The sequence below is a fragment of the Syngnathus acus genome, chromosome 14, assembly GCF_901709675.1.
Source record: "Syngnathus acus chromosome 14, fSynAcu1.2, whole genome shotgun sequence".
Classification (NCBI taxonomy): Eukaryota; Metazoa; Chordata; class Actinopteri; order Syngnathiformes; family Syngnathidae; genus Syngnathus; species Syngnathus acus.
This window is the reverse complement of record NC_051099.1, coordinates 5,510,418-5,528,315: the sequence shown is the minus strand read 5'-3', so window position 1 is coordinate 5,528,315 and position 17,898 is coordinate 5,510,418. Positions and strand designations below refer to the sequence as shown.

At 43.8% G+C, this 17,898-nt stretch overlaps 3 protein-coding genes across 3 annotated transcripts; 2 read left to right on the top strand and 1 right to left on the bottom strand.

Annotated features, from left to right (window-relative positions):
- Positions 1–66: 66 nt before the first annotated feature.
- LOC119133461 (ubiquitin carboxyl-terminal hydrolase 2-like) lies at positions 67–4,609 on the top strand. The gene is made up of 12 exons (XM_037269334.1): positions 67–406; positions 1,218–1,265; positions 1,358–1,475; positions 1,978–2,089; positions 2,178–2,288; positions 2,511–2,575; positions 2,660–2,763; positions 2,837–2,917; positions 2,994–3,072; positions 3,160–3,267; positions 3,340–3,460; positions 4,104–4,609. Exons 1-12 carry the CDS (start codon positions 251–253, stop codon positions 4,192–4,194), a joined length of 1,194 nt encoding a protein of 397 aa, XP_037125229.1. The 5' UTR covers positions 67–250; the 3' UTR covers positions 4,195–4,609.
- A 408-nt stretch (positions 4,610–5,017) lies between these two features.
- On the bottom strand, positions 5,018–6,654 carry LOC119133465 (classical arabinogalactan protein 4-like). The gene is made up of 4 exons (XM_037269341.1): positions 6,579–6,654; positions 6,202–6,301; positions 5,448–5,741; positions 5,018–5,241 (listed from the first exon to the last, which is right to left on the bottom strand). Exons 2-4 carry the CDS (start codon positions 6,245–6,247, stop codon positions 5,198–5,200), a joined length of 384 nt encoding a protein of 127 aa, XP_037125236.1. The 5' UTR covers positions 6,248–6,301; positions 6,579–6,654; the 3' UTR covers positions 5,018–5,197.
- Positions 6,655–8,542: 1,888 nt separating this feature from the next.
- On the top strand, positions 8,543–17,732 carry tlcd3a (TLC domain containing 3A). The gene is made up of 5 exons (XM_037269902.1): positions 8,543–8,926; positions 10,766–10,852; positions 11,842–12,061; positions 13,881–13,976; positions 14,131–17,732. The coding sequence occupies exons 1-5, from the start codon at positions 8,805–8,807 to the stop codon at positions 14,413–14,415; spliced, it is 810 nt and encodes a 269-aa protein (XP_037125797.1). The 5' UTR covers positions 8,543–8,804; the 3' UTR covers positions 14,416–17,732.
- The last annotated feature ends 166 nt before the right edge of the window (positions 17,733–17,898 follow it).

The window sequence follows — 17,898 nt, the reverse complement described above, 5'->3', positions numbered from 1 at the left end:
TTTAATCTTGTTTCCTACGATCCCTGAAGGCAGCACTGTGCCGTCCCTCTAGCCAAGAGGGGAGGGTGAAGAGGCGTTCAAGTCCACAGTAAAACCGACAGAGGCGCTCGTTATTCGGCCATGTTTTAATATGCTTGGTAGCTTCGCAACGTCTCACATACGACTCCCTCCTTCATCGTGTACGCATCTTTAAAACCATTGGACTTTTTTGTTTTTGTCAATTTTATTTTGTTTTGGAGCGTTGCACACCATGCCATCCCCAAGATACTCGTATACGGTGACGGCACCGGAGAAGCCGGCTGTCGCTCTATCGGCGGCGAAATCCAACGTGCGACGTAGGGCTCCGTCCTTGTCTCGTTCTAAGCTGATGTCCACCTTCATGGGTCTCATCATCAACCAAGCCAAGGTGAGCACTTCTGAATGATATCTACAATTTGTTAGCATTACTCTCGGAAGCGTGCATTTATTATTATTATTATTATTATTATGATGATGATGATGATGATTATGATGCACACGCACAAAACTCATTTTTTTGCACCTTTTCTGTTCTCGTATCATTTTTATCTCTTGTTTTGACCTTTTAGATTGATTGACAAAACAAGAGACCTTTTGTAATCTGAAGTGGTCGGTCCGTCCTGTATCTTAACTACGTAACACGCTAGAAAACAACAATTCATAACAAGACCCGATAACTCTCGATACGAAGGGCAGGCTAATCTTATCAGCTGCGATAATAATAATAATAATTAATAATAATAATAATAATAGAAGCCCTGCTTTCCAACTGTATAACAACAAGTGAAACAGAAAAGTAAGCAGCTTCTGTGGCTTATAGTAAGTTGATGAATTCGGATCCTGATGCAATTTGACACCGCGTCATGTTCCTGGCTGAACCCGCGTCCCGTGTTTTTGGTGATGTCACGGTCGTCCTGGCGACGGATCAGCGTGTACCGAGACGCTTTAACCAAGCATGTGGAAATCGGCCGCCTGCAGAATGCGTGACCAACTACATTGCCCTCTGGCTTGTGGTCACGCTGGATGAATGATTGGACTGGGCTTTTACTGTATATGTGTTGAACCTTCAATTTAGTAAATTCCTGCTGTATTCCCATAACTTCTCAATAATTCCCAGTAGAAGTGAACAACTTTGAAAATTCCCAGAATCTTACAATCCAATCCACAGAAAATAACCTAAACTCTTTCTCTGTGAGCAGAAGCAGAGTCCACAAGGCCTGGTGGGACTGAAGAACCTGGGAAACACGGTAAGTGTCCCTGAATGCCTCTCACTACACACACAACCTTCCACACAAGTTCAATTTATCTCATATTTGTTTTTCTCTGTGTGTATTTGTAGTGTTTTATGAACTCCATCCTCCAGTGTTTGAGTAACACTCCAGAGTTGAGGGACTACTGCCTGAGGGAGGTCCATCGAACAGACCTGAACGACAGCACCAATTCAGCCCTTGTCGAAGGTAACATGCCCATGTTGGTTTCTGGACATTTTGTGAGATATTCAGGAATTCCAGATAGGTGCCATGTTATTCATTCTTATCCTATCATTAGAAAAGCTCCCAGCGTTTTATTGCATTTCCACTGTCCTACAGTCATGGAGTTCCACAGAGATCATATCTAGGCCCACTGTCATTCACCCTCGAGTATCATAAGAAAACATCCCAACATTATCATTGAATGTTACCTAAGTAGGCTCTTGTTTCCTGTGCAAGACGATACATTTTCTGCGGTACTTGGCTCTTATCATGCAGCCTGACAAGCAAGCATATGAGGCATTGGTTGCATAAGGGCGCTGACGCATTTTATGACGCCCAAGTACAGTAGGTCAAATGTAGGTTTTGTTCTTGTGTTTGCATTAACTTACAAGAGATTAGATGACCTTTGATAGAAACCATTGAAGGTGTTTTTGTTAGTCGTTGAAGGCAAATATTGCTTTTGTCAACCATTTTTGTTCCTTCTTAGAGTTCGCCAAGCTGATTCAGAGCTTGTGGACGTCAGTCAACAATGAGACTTTCATCCCCTCCGATTTCCGGAGCCAGGTTCAGATTTGCGCTCCCAAATTTGCAGGTTGCAAGTAAGTGCAGTTCTTGCCACAACTTTTTTTTTTTCTTTCCCTTTTGGAGTCAACTCGCTGACCTCCACCTGTCGTCTGTCTTCTGCAGTCAGCAAGACGCCCAGGAGTTTCTGCGTTTCCTACTGGACGCCCTCCACAACGAGGTGAACCGAGTGACGGAGTGCCCCGGTGCGTCCGTCGAGGACTTTGACCACCTCTCGTAAGTCTGAACGTGGGTCACCTCTGCTCCCAATAAGTCACTCAATGACCATAAAACCAAAACGAAATTTTACGATCGCTTTCTTGAACATCGTGTCAACCTATTTTTTAAAACGACCTCAGCATTTTTCTGCCTAATTTTTTTCTCAGTCAGATAGCAAGACGTGTTTTGCTCAAACAGGTAAAACTCTTCAAAGTTGACTTTTAAATATTCTTTTCCCAGTGACGAGGACAAAGCCAAACGAATGTGGAGCATGTATTTGGAGCGGGAGGATAGCAAAGTTGTGGGTAAGGCTTGGTTTAGCATTAGCCTGGCAATTAGCATCCTGGGGATGCTATCGTTACTAAATTGATTACTGTTGTATGTTGTAGATCTGTTTGTCGGACAGCTGAAAAGCTCCCTGACCTGCACCGTATGCGGCTTCCGCTCCGACGTCTTCGAGCCCTTCTGGGACCTTTCCATTCCCATCGCATCGGTCAGAACCGCACAAACATTTTCCCACGTGGATAAATTCGCGGCTGTCTCACCTGTGTTGCGTCCACATGCAGATGACCTCCGGCGAGGTGACTCTGAAAGATTGCCTGAGACTCTTCACCAAGGAGGACGTGTTGGACGGCGACGAGAGGCCGGTAAGATCTTGACGCCTTATTTTTGTGGTTCGAGAGAATGTTCGGGCCCTCATTTCTTTTTTTTCCTCCCACGCAGACTTGCAACGGATGCAAAAGCAGGCAGAAATGCACCAAACGATTCAGTATTCAGAAGTTCCCTCAGATACTTGTGCTTCGTATCCTTAAAAAAAAAAAAAACACCTATCTTAATCAGTAACTTCATACACCGGCATGACCTCCTTGACTCACACCCCCATCTTCAGACCTCAAGCGTTTCTCTGACTCCAACGTCCGAGCCAGTAAGCTGTCCACGTACGTCAACTTTCCCCTCAAAGAGCTGGACCTCAGGGAGTTTGCGTCCGACGGCAGCGGTACGTACCGCGGCCTCCTAGAGAACCTTCTGGCTACTTTGCTCGTTTTTGATTGTTTGTCTTCCCCTGCAGACCGCGCCATGTATAACCTCTACGCCGTGTCCAACCACTGGGGGAACACGCTGGGCGGCCATTACACATCTTACTGCAAAAATGCCATTGTTGGCGAATGGTACGGCTTCAATGACTGCAGGTCAGTTTCCTATAAAAACAGACATCAATGTATTTTTTTATATAAAAGTAAGAAAAATCACGGAAGAAAACCCGGATACGTTTTCTATTCTCAATGTGTCTTGTTAGACTTACATTATTATCACAAATTACAGAATTGAAAGCAAAAGCGATGAATCGACAAGTTTAATCTCACAAATCACCGCACAAAAGTACACACATTATATTTTAAATAAGAGATATATTTGCTCTCCACCTTAATTGCAAAGACCATAAACGCAGGCACCAAACCTGACTGTACCTAATTTTTTGTCCTTCTTTACTTTGCTACGGAACTTTGGTCGGGTCAATTATCAGTGGGCTGGTGTGTACCGCCATCTAGCGGTGGAGATCTGAGGTGCACTGGCATCTAACGAATTTCATGTCAACATTTTATCACTGAACAAACATGCAATAAAATTAGGGTTACGGACATAAGATATTGAGCTGGGGTATAGAGATTAATTAATCAACCTTTGCGCTTATTGTCCATTTTCTATTAAATTAGGCATTAAACTAATCACCCTTGAATTCTCATAAAGTCCCGCTTAGCTTGTTTAGGCAATCTTATCAAAATTGTGGCGTTTTAACCACAGAGGTCTTTTTTTTCCCCCCCGTGTGTGTAGGGTGAGCCACATGTCCTCCAGCCAGGTGCGCAGCAGCAATGCCTACATCCTCTTCTACGAAGTTGCCAAAAACCAGACGTTTCACCTGTAGATGGCCCCAGTTACAAAAAACAAACAAACAAGCGACATAAATGGTTCACTGCTGGAGGAGAGCGCCACCTTGTGGCTCAGACTGTGACAGACGGGTCATGGGATGAACTGGAATCCATGAACCATGATTGAGGAGGTTTTTTTTTTTTTCTATGCACTCTAAACACGGACATTTGGAGACACAAAAAGCTGTCAAACTTGACTGCCGTGTTTTTATTTATTTTGTCAAAGACGAGAGGTAAGGTAACTTGACAGTACTTTGTAAAGCTCATCACCAAGGAGAGATGATGCTTTATTTTTGTACAGCGCGATTAACGTACAACACCAAACGCAGCGCAACAAGGAAAAAATGGTGCTCAATGCGTGCGTGTGTGCATGTTTGTTTTTATTAACAATTAAAAGCCATTGAGAACTTACCTGCCTTTGCTTTTTATTGCTGAAAATGAATATGACTCCCCAAAATGCATATGCTTGTATTTTTGAAAAATATTTTTGGGCATTTAAAAAAAATAAAACGTAATACACATGGATTTGACTTAAGTGCAACTGTGTTGACACACGGTCTAATGGCCTTAGTGACCATAAACTCCAAAAGAGCTTTTTGATGTAGGGTAAAGTCCATCTCCACCCCAACCAACACGAGTGACGAAGGCTCACCTCATCTAATGGTCTTATATTGCACTTACGGATTTTAATAAGGTTTCAATATCTGTGTTCTATTCTTTATAGGAAATTTTTTATAATATGTACAGCTGGACTTTAGCCTGCTAACTCGAATTTGTGATGGTAGCCAAAATGTCATGCTTAATAATATGAGGCAAACACGAGTTTAAGGAATTTTTTTTTTTTTTAAAAACACAGTCGTGCACAAGTAGCCCTTTTAATTCAAATGTACAAGTGCAAATAAATGTCCTGAACACATCCTGTATAAATGGAATTCAATTTTTTCTCTCATTAGCAAATAATTAATAGAAAATAAGAAGTGATGCAGCAGGCTTAACTTCTCACACTCTCCCAGTATACTTGAGGACTCCAAAGATACCACCGCCTGAAAGAAGAACATTTATTATCATAGTCTGCTAATAAGTATTGACCTATTTAATATGGCTTTTTTTTTCTTTTTTCTTTTTTTTTTTTACTTCCAGATGCACTTCTCTTATCAATCTAAATTTTTTCAGAAATCTGGAAATCCCTTAGCTCGCTCACGTGTCCTTGAGGAAGCAAAGAAAGCATTTCAGTTCAAACTGGACTCACCAATAGCAGCCACACCGGCAATAGAACCGACTGTGATGCCCGCGATGGCGCCGTCTGAGAGCCCCTCGGATCCCTCCGGCCCTTTACCCTCAGTGGCGGGGCTAGTCTCTTTTGGTGGCGTAGGTCCGGCCGTTGATGGAGTCGTGCTAGATCCTGGATCTGGACTTGGTGTTGTCGAGCCCGGAGCAGGCGTGCTAGATCCTGGAAGAGGTGTAGTTGGACCTGGACTGGGTGTAGTTGGTTTCGTTCCAGGAGCAGGTGTGGGCGTGGCCTCCTGCCCTCTGCACAGCATGGCTGTTGACGCAAATTTGTGGAGCAGTTGTGAATTTTTTTTTTTTCCGCTAAGAGCACAGCTCATAGCAATTATTCATTACTTTCATATGTTTGGAGAAATAGTGGGAGTACTCATGCATGACTCCTGTGGGACGCCACTCATGTCAGTACCGTGTGTTTGCAAGGCCAAGTCCAGTATAGCCCGCTCATAGAAAATATGTGAGTGAGGCATCGATCCTACGCACGGCTTAATATGTGACTATTATTGAATTCTTGAAAAGGACAAACCCTTTTTTGACAAAACAATCTTGATATTTATAACATAATAAGCTTTGGCATTTTTATGATTTGGCTTGAGGAAATGCTACCAAACTTTGCTTTTGACCTTTCCTTGAAATGGAGGTCAGTTTTAACACTCTTGAATGTAAAGATTGGTCAATTTTCTTAAGATTTCTAAAGAAATATTTTTGTATTATCGTACCTGTACAGAGGAGGCATAAGGTCAGGGTGAGGAGATCCAATTTCATCCTGTTCAGAGTCTTGGGGGAAAGAAAACCAAGGAGAAGTCTAGAAGAAAAATTCTGCAGTAGAAGAAACGACACCAGAAAAATCTCTTTACCATGCAAGTTGGTATAATAAACCACAAACAATCACTCGCCAGGTAATTCTGAGATATTTACAACCTGCTGTGGAAAATTAAACCCGAATCTTTTAGTCTATCCGAAATTTCTTCTGCTACTCAACGATATTAGTTACAGTTGCAGTCATCAAAATGACAAAACCCTTCCAATGTAGAAGCCATGTGGGTTCTGGCAAAACCCAGAACCCTAAAGCATCCCCAATGGAAGGTTAGCTCACCTGAGATTCTTGGTTTTGACACCAGGATGACCGTGGTTGCCACTTTGCGAGGCTCTTTTTATCAATAGCCACTATCCAGGACGCTCCCCTTCTTGAACCGTCATCATGTTACCCAGCCCCCCCCACACACACACACAATGCAAATACATTGCCCAACACAAGTGCAATATTTGGATTTTTATGGCTTCCTCATTGGTGCTGTATGTTGGCGCAAGATAACTTTTAAGTTATTTTTTTTAAAAAGAAGTAAATGGAAACCATTTTGCTGTATCATCTCATCTGAATTGTATTTATTTATGTAATTTTTTTGTAAAGATATCTCATGTGATTTGTGAGAATCTAAATGAAAATCTATGCCACCATTGAAGTAAAAATAATAAAGTAAAAAAATGTGAACTTGAGTCATTTAAGAACTTATTTGCTTTACAAGGTGGTCACAGATAAAGCAGACAGAGCTTCGTTTTCCAGTAGTACTGATAAACACATTGGTAAGCTCAAGTTGATGGAGGATGGACCTCTTTCCCCATAAACCATAAAAATGTTGGTTTGTTGAAAATGAAACTGATGGGACACGTTTAGCGGACACTTCATTGAGTAGACCGATCGATCTAATGCAGTGGTCCCCAACCACCGGGCCGCGGACCGGTACCGGTCCGTGGGTCACTTGGTACCGGGCCGCCAAGCCGCACAGAATTTTTTTTTTTTTTTTATCGACGATCAATTAATTCAGGTGAAGACACTCGTCCCGGTCACGTGACATGTTTCCCCAGTCGAGCCCGCAAAGCTAATATGTGGCGACAGGCTAACTAACCAGGCAATGAAGCATTCAAAACTGCTTCAACACATGGAGACCAAGCATCCTGCAATAAAAGACAAACCTTAATCACTTCGGGTGTCATTGTCTCCGATTACGTCTAGATGGGACCGGCTCGTTTCTGAGAAACAAACAGTGCTCCCACTAATTCAACGTAATGGTGAGTTTTATTTTTGTCATTTGTACTTGTTTTTATGTCAGTCGTATCATTTTATTTAATCGTATTTATATATTTATTATAAATGTATTATTTATTTATTTATATAAATGTATTATTTATTTATATAAATGCCGGTCCGCGAAAATATTTCTGACATGTAACCGGTCCGTGGCGCAAAAAAGGTTGGGGACCACTGATCTAATGGAAGAGCTGTATCAAAAATAATCGGACACAAAATGAACAAGATTCACTTTAGCCCTGTTCATCTAACAAGTGATGAAAGGCAATAAGAAAGCAATAAAGAAATAAATTTACTGCGGTATCTAAGTTTACTGAGGAAGAAGTTGCTATCATAAAAACTGTACAACATATTACTTGCCTGGTGGTTACTCAATTTTTAACCACAATTTAATTTTTGTACATCAGGTAGTCATGTTTAAAATTTCCAGTACTTTTTCATATTTATACTTGGTTGTGTTTTGTTATTTTTTAAATGTCATTTATATAATATGAATGTGAAATTTGTGCCTAGTTGATAGTTGTATATTTTTGGTTTCTATTATTTAATAAGGCCACTTTGCTTATTCCATTTTTAATTGAGATGAATACAATTGAATGTCTCACTGCACTCTTAAATGAACACACAAAAACAAAAAGCAATTAAAATCATCATGGAATCTATAATCTATAAACCTGAATATTTTGACTCATTAATTAAGTAGCCACCTTTGGCAGATGTAAAAGCTGAACACACTTGCACATTTTTTTTTTTTATTATTACATTTTATTTTGTAATGTTTTGTGTATCAGTTGCAGTTCTTGTTAAACTGCCCTAGAAATTACTAGAAATAAGTTATGACTTCAAAGTTGCCTTTGTGCTTTCTGTACTTTGGCGCCATCGAGTGGCCATTTGTCAAAATGCCAAATCACCTCACCGGAAATGTACCGTACTATTATTCTGAAACCCCGGGAGGAAGCGTGATGTACTTCCGCCCGTTAACTTCACAGTAGCGGTGCTGCTGCTGCTGCGAAGCAAGTAGGAGAACCTCGTCCCGGATGGTGGTGGACTAAAAACTCGCCACCAGCACCACCAGCTCGGGCCAGACGACGGAATGCATCAGCGTGTCATGTGAAGCGTCGTCGAAAAGCAGAAGGGTTTAGTCGAGTCGGGATTTTTATTTTCTAAAGCGACGACCCCAAAACAAACACACAATCCCCCAAAAATCCCGAATCAATATAAAAAAGGGTCAAGATGTTGCAAGTGCTAGCTTGTGGCGCCGTAGTTTTCCCCGGCTTGTTCTTCGCCTTCAGGAAGATCCTGCCTCGAGTGTTCAAGAATTGGAGTGATGCCGACGTGGTGCTCGTTAGCGAAAGGTGAGGGGGGAAAAAAACCTTATGTTGCTAAGTGTGGAGTGTTTTCTTGCTTCATTCATTGCGGGGTTTATGGTTGTTGTTGTTTTTTGGAAGGGGGGCCCGGTTTTTTTTGGTCTGGTCTGCTCTGGTCGCTGTCCAACGAGCGTTCGTTCTCAGCTAGCTTACTTCTCCTCCATTGTTTTGTGTTCCAACTCGGCGCTGTTTAGGAACGTTGGCTTCCAAGTCTCGTGACCGTATGCGTTCATCGAAAAAAATAGTTATCTCTGTGACGGCTTCTTTGCTTACGTTAAAGACCTGAAAGAGGTAGCCTAGCCCGTGAGTTACGTGGGGTCCCCGGCTCCACCTCACTTATGTAATTCTCATGCAGTACAACTGTTTAAAAAGCTCATAATGGCAAAAGGAAATAATAAATCCACCCATCCGTTTTCTCTACTGCTTGTCTTCTAACAGAGCTCATTTGTTTTCTTTTCACCATACAAATACATTTAGTATGGCTCTGAATTAAGTAACCCCCTCCCTCCCTCTCCCTGCTTTAAAGTGGTCATCCAAGTCAATATGAAGCGGATATCTGCAATTGAATCTGAGATTGCCACGATCACGACTTTAAAGAATAATCGTCGAATAACAAGCTCTCATATTGCACACTGGTGCGTGCACTCGAGCGCTCATTGGTCCGCAGTCACCCTGCTTTAATCCTCTTCCGAGCCAAGCCTGGGCTCACTGCTGCTGCTGCTGCTGAGTTAGCTGTGTCCTCCTCCTCCCTGAATAATGCTTCCCCATTTCCACTAATGCTCATCTGACGGGAAACCGCTCTCTCTCGCCGAGCGTTCCCGCCGAGGGCCATGTCACGCTGCTTGTTTTATCGGGCGAGAAACAAAATGTTAACCCTGACGTCCTTGCCCTGGAGTCATTGTGTACTTTGATGGCCCCAAAGGTTTGACCGCTTCCCAAACGGAACAAACCACAAGTGGTTCAGGTTTCATCTTGTGTAATCCTTGGAACACGCAAATGTGGGTCTCCTTGGCATCTCCAGAATGCCGCTGGCCTTTACATCTCTGATGGCGCTATTGTCTAGATTGTTTAACAACCAAAACAAAGAAATTGATATATACATTACATTTGGAGGAGATCGTTCATATATAGCGCAATTTCTCATGAAAATACTTGACCAGCGTTTTATCAATTTTTCCCGTTTCCAAAGACTCTGTGTGAAAGTCAGTTATGTGGATTTTCTCGATGGGAATAGCTCGATTGGCTTGATTGTACTCCGATGTACTCTTTGCTTGGCTGCCTTGCCCCCCCACACATATTCTGAGTGTGACGGCACGTGAAATAGCAAGCGGCACGCCACGAGTGAACGCCGAGCCGAGGTTTGCGTGGCAGGAAAGAGCGAATTACCCAGCAAGGCGGCGAGGAATTCTTTGCCCTTTTCCTGTTCCCCTCCACTCTCGCTGCTTTGTGGTCACGCTGGCAGGGCAGGGCGGCTGGCGGGCACACAATGAATGGACTGTGCACAAATCTGGTTCTCGTTGAGGGTTAAATGTAAACACAAGCATGTTAAGTGCAGGTCGACTTGGGATCAGGTTTGAGGTCTTGGTCGTCGGGCCGTCACGTGACCACAGTGGCGGCGCGCCAATACAGATTATTAGCACGGCAGCTTCAGCTCGCCAAATAACAAACTGGCCATTGTTTCAACATCTCGCCATAGTTTTTGGAGTCTGTAGCGAAAAGGTGACAATATTGCTAGGAATGTCTCAAATCTCCTTAGCGCGGCTGCTGTAAGACCCTTCAGAATTTGTAGGCTCTTATCATTTTCGTGTGTCTTTTTTTCCTCCTCAGGTTGGTGTCGTCCATCCATGCCGTCATGGCAACCACAGCGGGAGTGGTCGTGGTGTCGTCGTGCAGGGGCAACGTCATCGATGACAGGTTGGTTCGTTAGTTAGATGTCGAGTCACGCAACAGCTGCCTGCAACGTGTAACATTAATGGGATTGTTCCGGCTGTCTTTGTGCCAGCTAGCTTGTTTGTAAACTTTATGCTCGGCTTGAAGCCGGGCGGGCCCTGTTTTTTCTTTTTTAGGAAAGCGTGAATGTAAGGTAATGCTAGCCTGGTAATCCTACTGAGTCAGCGGCCAGACCCGGGCAGTCCCAGTTTCAGGCCTCTAATCTCCACAGGCCCCTCCTCTCTCCTGCCCTCCCCTTGTGGGCTTAATTCCTTCACAGCGCTGCTCAGTTCTGCTGTCCTGTGACGCGCACAAGGCCGGTGTGTGTGTGTGTTGGGGGGGGGGGGGGCTTATCAAACACATGCTCTGCAGTCCGACTACACTTAATACCCTATCACAATCTGTCGCTGCCTCCGGCCTTGGGCATAACACTTTACTCCACATCACGACGACCTCAAGAAAAAAAAAATAGACCTAAAGGATGATTGTGAAAGATGCATTTGGCTTGAAGATATTGGCAACAGCAGCTTTAGGCTAAATTGAGCCAAAGCGATAGTGGCATCGGCTCGGCCAATCGAGTCCTACCGAACCGCGTTGTTTGTTGTACCTGACCGCGCTCGGAATCGCCACCCGATGGCCTTAAGAGCTAAAGAACCCCGGCGAAGGTCAGAGGGCAGCGACCCGGCTCTGCCCCTGCGGCTTTACTGTCCGCGTAATTAACCGTGCCCATAGTCAGTCAGCGCTCGTTAGGTCATGGGAGCTGTTTATTATGCCGCCTTATGCGCTTATGTAAGGTTGCCGCGGCAAGGGCACACGCTCCAACCTCGCCATCAAATGTCAAGTTAGCAGCCAAGCAGCACTCATCCAGCCGCAAGCGAGTCCGACTCGTAAAACCGCCGCTGACCTTCCCACAAAGACGTTTCCATTCATATGGAAGATGAGGCGAGTGTCCCAAACTCGTTTTCTTTTTCCAGGCACTGGCTGGCCACCCACTTTGTCATCTGGTACGGCGTGCCCTACATGACGTACGACCTCCTGGCCATGTACCTCAGCCACTACCACCGCTTCCGGGTCAAAGGGCACGAGGAGTTCAAGCGCCACTCCCTGACGACGATCAAGGCCTTCGTGCGGCTGGAGTCGCTGCTGGTGCTGCATCACATCGCCCTGCTCACCATCCTGCTGCCATTCGCGCTGGTGAGCCAAGCGGCCCAATTGTTAACCACATTTTGTTTGCGGAACACGCCATCGCGTGAATGGTCCACCGGCAGAAATGAATTTGATTCTTGATAAGATTCTTTCAGGGAACAAAAACGCCGCCCTACAATTGTAACGCTCCCGGAGATGGATGCTCTAAGAATGGACAGGAAGTCGCTCCTCCAGAGTCTGTAGCGTGCTATTCAAGTGTGTGAATGCGCTTCCCGCCAAAGCATCAAAGCTCAGGAAAAAAACAAAACACTTGATTGCGACAATCAAATGAGCATTGAGTCATTTTGCGGAGGGAAACGTCGGGCAGATGGAAACATGCTTGCTTGTCGGAGTGCGAAAAGAAGAGCAGAGCGATCGCATTACGCTACATAATTTAGTTGCAGCTGCAATCGTTCTCTCTTAACTCGTCACCCGTCTGTCAATTCAAACTGGTCAAACTTGGCATCATTTGAAAAGTGTCAGGTTTGAAACGTCATAGCACGCTCACAAAAATTCCTTGCCCAGAAAAGGTCCTAGACATTTTTGCTGGACAACATGGCATCTCGCCGGGTTACCCCGAGTTAAGTCACGCGAGCGAGAGCTTTACCGATCGTCGCCTGGCTCGCCTTAAAAAGGAGAGCCATATTAAAATAGGTGAGCGTTTCAGTCTCTTTTTGCGAGCGGATTAAGCGTGTCACGCATCTTACTGGCTGGCACACAGGTTAACTAGCGTGCTGGGAAAACAAACACACAGATGGCCAGCATCAATCCGCAAATATCCTTTTCTTCTCCAAGACCGCAGGCAAACTAGCTCATAATTAAAGGCGCCGTGTGAATTTCACCCGTCTTCGAAGGCCACGGTTGGACTACTTCTGCCTGGGGGGGAGGGTGAGGTCGTCCACCCAGGTAGCTGCGGCGTTAAGTTCCCGGCAGTCTTTTCATGGGCAGATGACAGAGTAAGCTCATCTTTTATTCATCTGCAGTGAGCTAGCTAGCTGACTAGCTTTTGTCCCTTGTCTCCGTATCCGTCTCGTCAGATGGCGTCGCTAACCACGCTGGTCAATATTTGAAAAGCGTCTCATGCTTGAGCCATATGGGGGGCTTTATTCAATTCATGTTCAGTGTCACTGCTTCAATTGCTTGTGCTGTTCTCCAGATAAGAGGCCAAGCGTGCGCGCTTCAAGAGCGGCGGCACAAAACAAACAACAGAAAACGACGTATATCGCGAGCGGCAACCACCTCCAGAATAATCACTGTTCAGGGGCCCTCAGGTTAATAAATGGATGATCAAGGACCCATTCAGAGTTTTAGGACCAGTTAAAGTGAAGTTAGACAATTAGCAGAGGAACACATGCTAATGTTTCAGGGCACAACAGCAAAAGAAAAAAAACATGTGTTTGTTGTCCGACTTATAGTACAGCTAATTACGTCTCAGCAGTCTGTCTGCATAAAAGCCAGATTGGTTTTCCCGGTATGAAGTCTTGGATGGCGTCCTAATGGCGCGAGAAAGCTTATAAACCCGAGGAAGTACGACCGTCGTTAGAGAGCGAGCCGTCTTAATGGAGCCCAGATTTATTCGCTGGGATGTTGTGTTAAAGGCTTCAATGGAAAAGAGATTTTAGATGCCATGATGTTGTTTTTTATTATTTTCAATCCCGAATCAAGTGTTTCATGAGATATGTAGTCAATGGTCCCAGAGCTTGTCCTTGGATGCCAGCTGTGTTTATTTTCCACCAAGCAAGCTTATGTTTGCTTTTCCTGACCGGCGTGTGATGCCCCCCCCTTGCCTCCCTCCTCCCACTTCTCTACTTTTCTTTCCATTCCTCAGTTCTTCCGTAAGGACCAGGGAGATTTCTTCATCGGCTGCTTGTTTCTAACCGAGCTCAGCACGCCCTTTGTCTCCCTGGGCAAGATATTAATTCAGGTGAGACGGCACAGGCACACCATCTTTTGTCTGCTTTATCTTCTACAAAAGTTTGGATCATGTGGACGGTTGAGTCTGGCTAATATCTTAGCGAGACTATGAACACGTCCTAATTTGAAGTGGGAACAAATGTGCTCTCCTCTCCTCCCTCCAGCTGGGCCTGCAGGACGGCTGGCTGCACAAGTACAACGGCGGCATGGTGCTGCTCACCTTCTTCGCGTGCCGCATCGCGCTCTTCCCTTACATGTACTGGGCTTACGGGCGCCACTACGGCATCCCACTCTATGCCGTGCCCTTCCATCTGTCGCTGGCCTCCAACCTGGGCAACTCCTGCATCTTGGCGCCGCAGGTCTACTGGTTCATCCTGCTTTGCCGAAAGGGCTACCGGCTGTACCAGCGCAGTCGGCAGCCGCCCTCGCCCTCGGTTAAGAAGCAGTGATCTCCGGCCAGCGTCGACACGCATTCTTAACACAACTACTGTACTTCTCCTATCTGAGCGCCCACCATTGTACTGTAGCCCAGGAAGACCGGCGGCGTCTAACCCCACCTTGCACAATTTCACCCTTCAAGTTTGGAATCTGCTGCTTACAGCGGACCTCCCTCTCTTTCTCTCAAGCAACTACTACTGATGTTTGGCATTTCAAGCCTGGTCCAACCGGCTGTGGATCTCGCCGGTGGTTCACACCACCGGACGAGAAGAAGAGCAAACGCGTGATGGACACAATCTTTATCCATTTGCAGTGAAGGTCTGTTACAGTGCGAACGTACGGTAGCTACGACAGGTATTTATTTGTATCGTTTTCTTTGGAAAGAGTGGCGACTCTGTCGTCATCTTTCCGCCGACTCACTTTATCAATCTGTGCATCAGTCGTTAGTTTCGTTTCCAATTGGATTTCCAAAAAAGAAAAAAGTGACTCATTTGGGTGTTTTTGGGAGGTTAATCAAACTTGCACAAAATAATAGAAAAGCTACAGATTGTGGGCTCAGATCAAAAATAAGAAATACAGCAGAAAATGAATAATATATAAAAACTCAGTCGTATAGAAAATGTATGGAAGATACATTAGCTTGTCCAATACGCAATAGTTGAAACAGGATTGAAATATTGCAGGTAATTTGCATTTCTTTCCTCTAAAAATACATAGATCTGAGCCTAAAATTCAAATTGTGAAAAATCTGTAAATGTATTTTCGAGTTGAATCCAGAGAAGGCAAATTATACACAAGATTTTAATCGCACAGACAAAAGGGGTTACTTTGAAATGTGATAAGCAGTATTAAGCGAAGATGACTCAATGCTAGCATCCAGGGTATATACAGTATTAGCACTGTATGCTAGGCGTTTCTGTTGTCCATATATTTAGATGAAGAATAATCGATTTTAATGTGAATGATCCACTGGATAGCTAATATTTATGACGTTTTTGCCCTAAGATAAGCCAAGCCGGTGCCTCAAAAGAGCAATAAGGTGAGCTAGTGTTAGCTGGTTAGTGCAAGCCACTGGCAAGACTTTGAGGGCTTTATACACTTTCAGGTTTTTAGATGATTTTACATGATCACAAATATATCTTAACCTTTAAACTACTTGACACAAGCAGAATTTATCATTATCATTAGCCCCTTTTACCCTAAACCCGCCCTACGTCGCTGTTCTGGAATTGGGGGGGGGGCGATGAAGCCGACTTAGCAATATTTCAATCGGAGCCGTAACAGAGCAATATCCTGCCGGGTTGTGCAGAAAAGGCACATTCTGTTTTGACTCCGATGCGGGTTATCAGCGACTCGTAGCTACCGCTAATCATATCGTAGATTACAACTTTTATTTTCAGAATGCTGCACTGTTTGGTAGTTACGCGACCAATTCACTTGGATTCTGTCGTATACTGTAAAAGCTTTATAGATGACAAACTGACTCAATGCATTAACGGGCTCTGTATTAAACCCCCCCCCCCCCCCCTTCAGAAAGCTAGAATCTATGCAAAACAATGTTAACGGCGCATGTTTACAAGACCAATGTCAAGTTCATTTGATTTAAGTCTTGCCCTGGTTTGTATCATTTAGCAATTTGTTGACAGCATTTCCAGTCCTTTTACCACGTTGCATTCCAGGCGAAACATTGCTCTTATTAGTTATTGAATGCCGGTGGATTTGCCGTCAAGTAGCCTTATTTGCCGTAATTTCGATATTTGTTTTGAACAAAGATAATCGCCGATCTTGAGTTTATCCATACAGCCTTTTGGCAAAGCTTGTCGAAAAGGCCCTCAACCTTTTATTTATGCAATATACTACAGATATTTGTATCCATTAGTCCAAGCGCTGACTTTAAATCACAAATCTGAATAGTGTAACACATATTAATCCTTTCTTGTCGATCGTCTTAAGTTGACCTATCTGCTCAGGGTTTGAAGAAGATAACTTCGGAGGTTGATAGTGTATCATGCCACTGTGACAACACAGATGGGAAACTATCATCACACAGTCTTCTAATTCTTCCTAAAGTCATTCTACTGGTTGGCAAACCAAAGACTGTTGGGCACTTTAGTTCATCCTAGCATGGTAGTAATGTGGAGAACATGCTTATATTTATAGCAATTGTAGCTTTTGTGTAATATCAGTAAACCATCTCTTCAAAAGGCTGCTAACAATACATACAGGTGTTTGGTTGTTTGGTTTTTTTTTTCTCCCCTGGATCCTCCCATTTATGTCAAAATGAACATGAAAAATGATGTCATTGGCTTTGGGGCAGCTACAGGGCGGCGTGATAGGTGTTAGCATTAATGAAAATATTCAATAACCTTCAGTCGTGACAAGCTAATTACAAATAAATCACGGTTAGCTGATGCTAGACCAGCTAACGCGGGGCCTATGCTGTGTTGTCAACTATCGACTGATGCTAACATCCTGATTCTGGGGATTGTGATTGTCAAGCCCTTCCATTTTGTCAACTATCACCTCAGCGCTCGTTCTTCCATCTTAGTCGCCTGCACGCTTAAATGTTTGCATTGAGTATCTGAGTTTCATGCATTTTAACAATGCAACGGCATTACTGTTTTATGATATGATGTGCATGCAGATGTTCTGAGAAAAATGCACAACTATCGAAGCTGTGATGTGAGGAAAGGGGGATCCGCAGACAGCGAGCCAAAATTGGTTCCCGGTGCCTTGTGAAAAAAAGGAATGAAGTCGGCAGGCGGCATTTACAGGTTGTTGCTTTGTGTTTATCATCACCAGCATATCCTGGATTATGCATACACTTGGCAATCATTTCAATTGCATATTTAAAAAATATGTGGAATTAACTTTTGACACCTGACCCCGGTTAATTTATTGACATTTAAGCTACAATTTTAGGATTTTTGATCTATTTGGTGTTTATTTTAATTGATGGAAATGATATACTTACTCAATTTATCAAAGTCTTACATTTGGTTGCTGTGCTCCTGTTGTTTTGACTATTTGTAGCGTTCTCAGAATTAACTTTGTTTCCCAGACACACTCGGGGTCAGTGAACGCACCGCCGGCACAACCTTTTTATCTCTTCCTGCCCCGACGACCCCCTGCTTTATTTTTGATTGCGTTCTAATATTTTCTTTAATTTTCACTGGTCAATGGCAAACTTTGACCTTTTTTGTAGCTTGATATTTTTGGGGACTGGATTGCATTATGAGAAAATGTGAGAAAAAAAACAAATGTGAGATACCGTTTCAACTTGGGCACCCCTTTAAAAAATCAATAAATTGATTTGATAGTCTTTTGACCATGTGTGTGTCTCATTTTGTCATTCGACATCAATCATGAAATTATATATTAAAAAAAAAAAGTTAAGGACGCCCGTCACTTGAAACGAACGATTCTTCACATATTCTGACGTTTTGTTCATGTTGTAGTTTGACATCCCCGCCACTAAGGGGCACTGTTGATTC